The sequence below is a fragment of the Falco biarmicus genome, chromosome 14, assembly GCF_023638135.1.
Source record: "Falco biarmicus isolate bFalBia1 chromosome 14, bFalBia1.pri, whole genome shotgun sequence".
Lineage (NCBI taxonomy): Eukaryota > Metazoa > Chordata > Aves > Falconiformes > Falconidae > Falco > Falco biarmicus.
In genome coordinates, this window is record NC_079301.1 from 3,897,389 (window position 1) to 3,908,702 (window position 11,314).

Below are 11,314 nucleotides of genomic sequence, written 5' to 3' on the forward strand. Positions count from 1 at the left end.
CACGTTTCATAGTTGAAGTTACCAAGGAGCCACAGTTAAAACTCCACAGACAGTATTTCAAAATTTTACAATTTAATAATGTTTTGGGTTGTACCAGCTACCGACTGCTGTGTACTGATCAGTTCATGGCCATCTCATCATAATTATGTTGTTACAGGTACCACAACAATTGAAAAATATGACCTTAGGACTAATAGTTGGATACAAATTGGTACTATGAATGGTAGACGATTACAGTTTGGAGTTGCAGTAATTGACAACAAGCTCTATATTGTGGGAGGAAGAGATGGTCTGAAAACTTCTAACATCGTTGAATGTTTCAACCCTATCACCAAAGTTTGGACTATAATGCCTCCTATGTCAACACACAGACATGGCCTAGGTAAGAGGTGCTCTTTCTTTGTAAATGCTTGCATTGCATACAAATGAGTTTTCATTGACAAAACTACAGTTGAGATAATTTTTGAAACATTTGATAACACGTGGCAATATTTGTAGTAGATATTTTTCAAAGACAGAGTTGCCTATTGCCATAATTTTATGACAGTGATATGTATTAGTGTTCACCTAACTTACACTGGTCTTCCAGAGTTAATTTTAATTTTAGAACATTTCAAAATATAAGCAACAGTGAAAATTATCTAGTCTTTATCCAATTTAATGGTCGAGAGATATGTTTGTGATACAATAACTATTTTCACTTTGGCTTTTTTTAAAATTATGACTTAAGTTAAGCCCATAGGTACCGAGCACCTCTGAAAATCAGATCAGAGAACTACCCACACTGAAAAAAACATTGTGGTAAGGAAATAAGTACAACTTCGCTAATGTTAATGTTGTAATTATAAGTTTTACAGAGTTCTGCCATGACTTAGTATCTATGGGTCATTACTGCACAATAAACCTTTCTATTATTCACAGTGAATGAATAATATGAAATCTAGAATTTATTTCTGGAACTAAAAAAAGATAAGGATAAGCTTACAGTTGGGGAGACTGCAAGGAAGGGAATATGATGATTTCTGAATGATTTATATATCACTGTTCTTACGAAAAAGCTGGCTTCTCTTAAGTTTACAGCAACAGGTATTGCTTGAAATCATTGGTAAGTTCAAATGACATAGAATATACTTATTTTAATGAATAATAGAAAAAGATTGATCCAGAATTTTTCAGCAAACCTTTGTGACCTATATTACCTGCTCCACTGCTTTGTGGAGAATGTATATATAGTGTAGCATTTTTACCAGCTAGCCTGTCAAATTTATAAAAGCAAATACTAGTAGGTGGTAAAGGGAAAGAAGATAAAACAGATTAAATAATTTTCATTGCAGTCTTTACAATTACCAACTGCAGGGGCATAGTTTTGCCCAGCAAGTAGGTCACAGAGCTAAATCTGATTGCTCAAAGTTTGGCTTCTACCTGTGCATCAGCCTGGTTTGCACAGCTGCCTTACACTTACAGCTCCTATTAGCTTCATATGATTTAGTGGAGAGTTAGTGCTTTTGAAAAAATCAGGCCATGTATATTTAGGCCTGAAAAAGACAGATTTAGAAAACTTTTAAGCAGCCAGATTCAAACATTTTGCCTTACCTAACAAATGAAGCAAACAGCGGCAGCAGCAGCTCCCCAGAGGGGAAGCACCAAAGCCCTTCTCTATGGAGGGGGACAGAGACACAGGGTACGGCCACACAGAGCTTTGCAGACAGCCAGGTTCACTCTCTGTGCCCCAAGGGCTACAGATACAAGCCCAGCTCTTATCCAAAAGGGTGTTCCCCTTACAGGCATTGAAATGTTATGGTGCTTTAGCTGGTAAGGACAGGCAGCTACCCACCCGCTCAGGCTCCACGCTGGCAGGACTACAGAACTTCAGCTGCCTTGGAATATGTGGTTGGTCTGGGAATATTTTCACTGCCAGGCTCAACCTTTGCCATTCTTTAAAAGAACAACATTGCTTCTCATTTAGGGGCTCAAGTTTACTCCAGAACAGGTCAACAGAAGTGGAAGAGATGAAAGTCCTCCAAGAAGAAATCAGAACTAAAGAAACTTTCCTCTAACCTTTTGACAAAAGACAATGCTTATTCAGAAGAAGACTGTATATGAAGTATTTTTTTATCTTTGGCTTATTCTGCCAGATGACAAGGTAGCTTTTAGATAGTTTAATACCTGCTGAAATTGCTTTTCTGCATACAGGGAATTAAAGTATGAAGTTAATACAATATTGGTTACTGAAATTATTAGATACTGTAATTTGTCCCAAATTCTGCCTTTTAAGGAGTAGCAATGCTTGAAGGACCAATGTATGCTGTTGGTGGCCATGATGGATGGAGTTACCTTAACACCGTAGAAAGATGGGACCCACAAGCACGGCAATGGAATTATGTTGCTAGCATGTCAACCCCTAGAAGCACCGTAGGGGTTGCAGCATTAAATAGCAAGTAAGTCAACAGGAAAAACTCTCTTTGGTTTTTTTCATTTGCTTCCTTCCTTGGAAATATAGTTCCTTAAATTTTCTTTTCAATCTTATAGTAATTAATCACCTCAAGAAGACAAAGAAAAATATACAAAAATAAGAAAGGCTTTTCCTCTGTTGTGTAGTAAACTGTTTTCAAACTTGCAGTCATGCTTTAAACATATTTCAGCCCTTCTAAGTTATAGCAATTTGAAAATGTTATTACATGCATATCAGAATTTTACCTAGAATATAACTTCTGGGTATATTAGGTCAGCTACTTTAAAAAAATATTCCGAGTTTATGTTTAAACTTTAAAATCTCTGTGTCTAAGTACCATGTGAAAGAACATGTACAGAAACACTCAATCCTCTGCCATTTTACAGCTCCCACATGCATCTACAACTTTAACATACAAGTTCACAGTCGAGAATAATTTTTAAAAAGCTAAAGGTATATGGTGTGTTCAATGAAAGGAAGACAAGTCTAATAATTAGGTATGGAATAAATAGCCTTCCTTCTATAAGTCTTATCTTACCTAGATTTATTCTGCATATGGAATAAACAGCCTTCTATAAGTCTTATCTTACCTAGATTTATTCTGCGTATGGAATAAACAGCCTTCTATAAGTCTTATCTTACCTAGATTTATTCTGCCCTTCATCTATTGCTTAAATACACTGAGATCATGCGTTCACTGTACATTGTTTTTCCCAATAAGATTTTCAAAACTTATTTAAACATCCTCCTAAGACACTAAAGCCACTCAAACACTTTAACATGGGAACAGGCACATACATTGATCCACTGTGTAAGCTGCAGTGAACAGCGCATTACACCTTGTTGTACATTCCTATTCGAAAGCAGTTATATTTCAGCACGAGGAAGAACAATTTGTAAATGAATGCCTGGCAGAATTCTGTTTTCCTTCTTCAGGAACATAGTCTGGTGCTGGAAATACAAAATCCTTGCAAAAGGCCCCAGGTTATGTTGCAGAGCATGGCTTGAGCCAAGCTTCTTATTTAAATCTGTGGAAAGCTCTTAGCAATGACAGTTTGTAGGGGCTGGGAATATTACAGTTGCAGGCAGACAACTGCATTTATCCTGAAACTTTATCACTGGCTTCCTTGTTCACTTCTTAAATTGCAGAGAAAGAGAAAGATAAAAAGCAGAAACAAGGATGTCAGCAAACAGATATTTGCAAATGCAAAACCTCTTCACATACAGGTTGGGGTTTTGCATTCAAAACTGACATGATTTTAATTGTTAACTCAAAAGTCCAAGAGAGGCAGAACTGCCTGTTCAAGTCTCCACTGTATCTTAGAGGAAATGTTCTCAGCATAAACTTCACCAGAAACTCCTGTTGGTACCTTCCACAGCAACATGCAGGAAACCACTTTGTCAGAGAGGAAATCCAGCCTGATCCTGACTCTGTTCTCAATCACTCCTGATAGAAGCTGTCTCCAGCCTGGCTTAAATCATGTCTGTTAGTCTACTGATGTAATTTCTGGCATACCAGGGGAAGCCGAGATCAGACGTCCATCATTCAGTGCTAGCACTACAGTCTATCCAAGCAGAATGCTTCTCCTTTTCCTGTTTCCCTAAGTCATGCCATATTATTTTTCTATTCAGCTCCACCAGAAAAAAACTTTTAAGCTTCTGTGGAGCAACACTTTTTGACCAGTAAATGGTCTATTGAAAACATTAGTCAATAATGGTATATTTGTTCTTTTCCTTAGAGAGTGGGAAACACTACCATGTTTCCACACATGTTATGGAAAACAAAAAATCCCAACTGATCTGTTTGCCTATACAATGATTTCCTCTCTCTGTGAAAGCTGTATAAACAACTAGTCCGTATCTAATGGCATGACATGAAAAAACAAATCAAATCCTCAAGCTTTTTATGGGTCAAGTGACAAACTGCACAACTGAACTCTCCTGTCTTCCACTCGCAAACATCAGAAGAGTGAGCCAGAAAAGGATTATTCTAACAGTGGTCAAGAATTTTCTAGTTACATTATACAGGATTGGTCTAAAAATTTTTGCAGTCACTGGAGAAAAACAGGCACTTCTGAAGCAAAATTCAACAAAAAACAAATCAATGATATTTTTAGGTGACTTACTCTGGACAAGTCCATAGGTCTCTAATTAGTTGCACTAAGTAAATTCAATTTCATGGCAGTAAGTAATAGCCAGGGTTTGAAAGGGACCTGATCAACTGGCACACACTGAAATTGTTGGTCTGCTTGTGGGTTATTATCCCAGACTGTATGCTGTTGGTGGTCGAGATGGGAGCTCCTGCTTAAAATCCATGGAATGTTTCGATCCGCACACAAACAAGTGGAGTATATGTGCTTCGATGTCCAAGAGAAGAGGTGGTGTTGGTGTTGCAACGTACAATGGGTTTTTATATGCTGTGGGAGGTCACGATGCACCTGCTTCCAACCACTGCTCTCGGCTTTCCGACTGTGTAGAAAGGTAAGGAATTTTTTTCTTCCCTTTTTGTTTTACCTTCCAGGAAGGAAGTACAAAATAATTTATAGCAGCAAGGGAAATCTCTTCACAATTGGAATGTATGTTTGTAATACATATACTTTTTGAAATAATATTTTGAGCAGAATACATTTCCAATACTCTTGTGATAACAAAACAATTAACCCTCACAGTCAAACTCCTTCCGCTCTCCCTTCTGTTTGAGCTGCCCAGGAGCCAAGTAAAGACAAGTAAAACAAATTCAGTATGTGGCCTTTTGATTTTTCAAGTGCCAAACCCCAGGTTTGGGCTACTTGTGTCATAGGTGGTAGGAACTAAATACTTCCCAGTTGTTTCTTCCTCCAATGATTTGGCTGATATTGGCCAAAAGGTTAAAAATATAAGAAATATCACAGGATATTCACATAAGAATACCAAACAATTCACAGAAGAATATCAAACAGGAGTAGTAACTACACAGGCATTTTCTGATGGAGAAAACTGATAGAAAGAGCCTTGTTTCTGTAAGAAACTATGTTGCTATAGGAAGTCAGGCAGAAAACTACTTTAGCTTGAATTCACACTTTAGAACTAAATAGTGCATTAATACGTTGGCCTAACGATTTTGGTAGCACAGAGTGCAAGCAGTGAAATCCTGGTTTTATATCCATTTCTCAAAGTAATTACCTTTTTAAATGAAAATACTGTTTATCTGATCCTTATTTAATCCCATTTCTGTATTCTCCACTGATAAGCACAGTTCTTAAGAAAATGCAAATTCTGGACATTTCTTTTTCAGAAAGTGTCGTGTGTCAAATGTTGCTTTGCCACTGTGTGGCATGTGGCACAGTGTAGAAGGAGAAGAGAACACTTGAGCCCTGGGTGAGAGGGGAACACGATGAGTGGGGGCAACTCGGGCTCTTCAATGGGCCCTGGGCACCCATAGTGACACCCTTGTGTGCTTTGGGGGCAAGAAAGGGAAACTGAGCCAGTATTCAACTCCTTGTTGTGAATAACGATGGCTAAGTTTTGTTCTCAGTTAGATGGCGTACAGTGGGAACTACCCTGGAATTCACTTGAATTTATATTGGAAGTTGACTGAATACGTATCGAAATGAAATCAACACTGATGTAAAATGCTGCCATACATTTTGCATTATAAACTTTCATCACCTATATGAAATATTTAACTTCTACAGTGAAATTTTCTGAACTCATGAGTCCTGGCAAAAAAGAGAAAACAAAAAATCTTAATGGAGAAAGAAGGATATACTGAAATTAACTGCTGAGTCAATTGGTGGCCATGCTATCATTCCCTCCAGCATTATTTTATGTTTTAAACTGTATTAGTTGTTTAATCTGATAGAAATAGAGAGACTGTAATAAAAAAGTGAAAATATGGGCATTTTTCATGTGCTTGAAGACCCCTCTAGTGGCTACATTGAATATTTAATCCCATTACTTGTAACTATACTAGTTCATGGTGTAAATAGAACTACAATACAACAGAAAATAAAACAAGTATCAGCAATTCAAAGATGAAATATATTTCTAAAATGTATTTTTCTAATTTTGATCGTAAAATATCCTAGGTATGATCCTAAAACAGATGCCTGGACAACAGTGGCCCCCTTGAGTGTACCTCGGGATGCTGTTGGAATCTGTCCTCTGGGGGACAGATTATATGCTGTTGGGGGCTATGACGGCCATACGTACCTGGATACCGTGGAGTCCTACGATGCTCAAAATAACGAGTGGACAGAGGTAATAGGAAGAATTGCCTAACAAATAATAGGATTTTTTCCTGCAGACAGGAAGAATTCTATCTGAATAATGGGACAGGGGGTGAGGGGAGAGTGGTGGATGTTGTTTACCTTAACCTCAGCAAGGCTTTTGACATTCTCCCACAACATCCTCGCAGGTAAGCCCAGGCAGTGTGGGTTAGGTGAGTGGGCAGTGAGGTGGGCTGAGACCCGGCTGGATGGCAGAGCTCAGAGGGCTGTGAACTACCTGAAGGCCTGGAGCTTGCGGTGTTCCCCTGGGGTCAGTGCTGGGTCCAGTCCTGTTCAGTTTGTCAGTGACCTGGATGAGGGACAGAGAGCACCCTGGGCAGGTTTGCTGATGGTACAGAGCTGGGAGCGGCTGACACCTCAGAGGCTGCACTGCCATTCAGCGAGACCTGGGCAGGCTGGAGGGTTGGGCAGAGGAACCTCATGAAGTTCCACAAAGGTGAGTGTAGGGTCCTGCCCCTGGGGGGTGGGGGATGGGCAGCCCCACGCACCAGTATGGGCTGTGGCTGCCCTGCTGGGGGGCAGCTCTGCGGAGAGGGGCCTGGGAGCTCTGGTGGGCAGCCAGTTGCCCATGGGCCAGCAGTGTGACCAGGCGGCCAGTGGGACCCTGGGTGCCTCGGGAGGAGCGTGGCCAGCGGGTCGAGGGAGGGGATCCTGCCCCCTGCTCTGCCCTGGTGAGGCACATCTGGGGTGCTGGGCCCAGTGCTGGGCTCCCCAGTTGAGGAGAGCCAGAGAGCTGCTGGGAGGGGCCAGCGCAGGGCTGGGAAGATGATGAGGGGCTGGAGCATCTCCCCGGTGAGGGAGGGCTGGGAGAGCTGGGCCTGTCCAGCCGGGAGAGGAGGCGGCTGAGGGGGGTCTGACCAACAGGTACCAGGGGCCTTCAGGGCGGGGGCCAGGGGGACGGGGCCAGGCTCCCGGCAGTGGTGCCCAGCGACAGGACAAGGGGCACCGGGCACAAACTGCCACACGGGAAGCTCCTTCTGGACACGAGGAAGAGCTTTGTTCTCCTTCGCTGGGGCCGTCCCCACCCGCCCGGTGGCCATGCTGTGCGGCGCCCTGGGAGGGCCGGGGGCAGCCGCGGGCTGGGCTCGGTGGGCTCCGTCCAGCCCCCACCACCCTGTGTTACTGTAGTGGGCAAAACAAAAATTACTGTCTCGCAAAATTATCACCAGTTTTGTGAAAAAATGATATATTAGGATGCAGTAATACTGTAGTCAGGTTTTATAAAATATTGGTTGCCTTTTCTGTGAAATAACTGTACAGAATTTTTCAGCCTAAAGGCTGGAGGCAGTGCACGGCCAAGGGGGTCATGTTGCACCGATCATTTTGTGCTTGAAGTGCCTACATTTGCTGTTAGAGCTGACGTGTTTGCCGGCAATGCCCTCTCCTGGAGGCACTTTCCAGTTTTCGTGTTTATGACCACCGCAGCGGAGACTAAGAGGAAATATTTAAAACTGTCAAGATCCTTTTGTAGCTACACAGTCCGTGGGATTGGAACATGGGATGTGTAGGTTTTTTACAAAACTTAGGAGTAACAGCAGCAGCCTGCACTGCTGCAATTCTCAATGGCTGCTAAAGCCTTTTCCCCAAAAAACAAAACTGTTTTTAGAGCCCTAATTAAATCTAACTTTTTTAGCAGTAGATTAATTTAAATAAACAAATTGCTTTCCTTTAAACCTTCAAATAACTTCTTCTAGTCCTATCCATAGGAATATACTTTAAAAGTTTCCTCTTTCTTTTCCTTTTGTTTTTTTCCTTTTTTTAGGAAGTTCCTGTCAATATTGGGAGAGCTGGAGCATGTGTTGTAGTTGTGAAGTTGCCCTGAGATTATAAATATTGTGAAACTAAACTGCGTGGAGTTTCGTGAAGACTGAGTCAGGAAGATAAGAAACCTTTCCCAAAAGCAGTACAGACTATACGCATCTTAGCAGCCCTCCGTGATAAAGAGTACTTATCTCTAAGCCATTATGCTATTAGAGCACGAAAGTGTCTTCCTGCATTACAAAAATCAGAGAGTTTTGCATAAGTGAATTATTTTACTATGCTTAATACATAACAATTCAATAATATGTTTAAATGGTTCCAGTTTGTTACAAAATTGTATCTGTTATTTATAAAATGCAGTAGTAAAGTGGTAAACGGGTGTATAAGATTTCATAAACTTTTTTCTTTTCTATGTTGGCAGGAACACTGACATTTATAAAAAGAGCTTTTATATTTTAAGCAAATGAAAATAAATAAAAGAGAAACACCTTCAACAGAAAACTACACAAAAGGAAATATTTGTCCATAAATATCACTGGCAACAGAATAGTCTCTGCAGAAGTAACTTCATTTCTATATTCAGAAAATAAAATACTAAATAAATTTTACAATCAAATCGAAGAAGCATAGAATGTGGTTGCTATTCAACCGCCAGTATTACTAGTACTGTAACAGAATACCCACTTTTAGCAGTATGTTAAATGGAATAGTGCAAGTTAAGAAACAGTAGGGCTAAGGTATCTTTATGTTACTAAGTATGTGCCAACAGCAAGAAATCTGTTTTGTCAAAACACAATGCTAATATAATTTGCAATCATTTTCACAGTGCATAGATAGGTGATATTTCAATTCTGATCAGTGTGTCAGCTTATTCATGGATTTGTCTTTGCCCACTAACCATCTGTCAGTATGCTTTCAAGTAATTTGACTATTCTTGCGATAATCACCATAATATACATTTTAAAACAATTATATAATTACACTCCTTGAATATAACTTACAAAATGAAATTTTTATATCATATTGATATGACAGTCTTTGACCTCAGCTGAAGATTACCAGCTTTCTCTCATGTACAGTAGAAATATGATAAGAAAAAACCCACATCCACTGTGTAATGTTATTTACCATTTATATAAGCATGTTTATGTTTTATTTGAAACAAATGGAATGCTAAGAATCAAGAACGGGAAAAGAATCACCTGAAAACAGCACAAAGTATTCCACATGCATGATATTTTCTTTTTGTGTGCCAGTTTCTAATGAGGGTTTTGATTTGTTTTGCATTCATTTGTTCGGGTTCTTTTATATAATTTCAAATGCTGAAAGTGTATTTTAGAAAAAGAATGTATGTAAGATATTCCATGCTGTAAAGCACAATATTTGAAGAGTATCTGCTTAGGTGTTTGTTATGTTGTTGTTTTGTCAGTATCAGAAAATTCAGGACAGAGATGAAAATTCCCTGAACATATAGACTAACTTTCCTCATAGAATACTGTGTTTTCAGAATTCAGCAATATGCTATTTTTAAAAAAAAATTATAGTATTAATCCTATTGAATGCTTCTAAAGATGAAATCTCATAAGCATATTTATAAAAGAAAAATGTTTTTAACTTTAAAAATCAATTATGTTTATATATAGCATGCTACATTCAAATAAACTTTAATTTCTCTGCTAAGAAAGTTTAGACTATATTTTAACAACTTTGTGGTTTTTTCAGGAATAGAAAACACAGCAGTATCAATCCCATTCTTGTACTCTAAAAGAACAAAAAATCCTGTCTTAGAGCCCTTACTGCATCTGGTCCACATAAACAAAAATTTACCTTCCTTCTAGCACTTGGTTTTAGAGGAAGTTCATTTTTTTTTTCTTTCTTAGAGTCACAAATAGTTACCAATACTGTCATGTCAGGGTGCCCTTTCTACGAAAGGTGCTGCCCCTCCCCCCCGGCCTTTGACAAACCTGAGCTGATCGCCTTCAGAAGGCTGAGAGCATGGTACAGTTTAATATGATTTCTTCTGGGGACATTACATGAGGCTACCATGCAACAAAACCAGTGTATCAGCTAAGAACTACCTTCATTTAGTTGTGAATTTCTAGACCAACACAGAAATCCCTTGCTAGCTTGGTGGGCCAGAAACAAGCTTTATTGCATGACTGTTTTCATTTTGTGTGCATTTCTGTGGAGGGGACCCCCCCAAAACCAAACCAAACCAAACCAAATCAAACACCACCCTATCATCACAAAACAACAGAAAGATACAAGCAAGTGGGAAACAAACCCTAAACCAGCTATGGTTTAGAGACCATGGGTTAGAGAATTCACATCAGAGGAAGTTATTTTTATTTCCCACCAAATCAATAATCTGAAGCAAATGCAAGGGGATGTACTACCAGGCTTGGCAGTGAATCTGCATGGTAAAACATTTGTGAGTATGAAGCAGATGCTAATTTTCTCTCTCTCTTCCCCTGTCCTATAGGGAGCCTGCCTCACCACCTACGTAGAACATCTTTTGCATCAAATATGTACTTTTAAACATTATAAATAAAAATACTGACATTTTTTCCCTATTCATGTCCATCCCTGCTTTGGTTGTGCAACAGCCATGTATGCTTTTTTTATATAAATAAAGACCTGTGTGGATCAGAGGAAGAGGGTCACTACTCTCATCATTCAGGCTCTAAATCACACTTTTCTCATGTTCTTCTATAACAGCGCATCACCATTTCCTGCAACCAGTATGACCTTGCTTATTTCACTTGTTTGGAAAGCACCAATATTGAATGCCCATTTTTAAAACTCTAAAATACAAATTATACAAACAATGTGG

The 11,314-nt window shown here is 39.5% G+C and overlaps 1 protein-coding gene across 3 annotated transcripts in view; it reads left to right on the forward strand.

The window, feature by feature from the left end:
- Window positions 1–11,054, forward strand: part of KLHL4 (kelch like family member 4) — a 95,050-nt gene extending 83,996 nt beyond the window's left edge. For all 3 annotated transcript variants that reach the window (XM_056359861.1, XM_056359862.1, XM_056359860.1), the window contains 5 exons: window positions 158–382; window positions 2,276–2,438; window positions 4,721–4,933; window positions 6,520–6,691; window positions 8,483–11,054. In XM_056359861.1, coding sequence (XP_056215836.1) covers window positions 158–382; window positions 2,276–2,438; window positions 4,721–4,933; window positions 6,520–6,691; window positions 8,483–8,542 — 833 coding nt within the window. In that variant the 3' untranslated portion in view covers window positions 8,543–11,054. The remainder of the gene's footprint in view (window positions 1–157; window positions 383–2,275; window positions 2,439–4,720; window positions 4,934–6,519; window positions 6,692–8,482) is intronic.
- The last annotated feature ends 260 nt before the right edge of the window (window positions 11,055–11,314 follow it).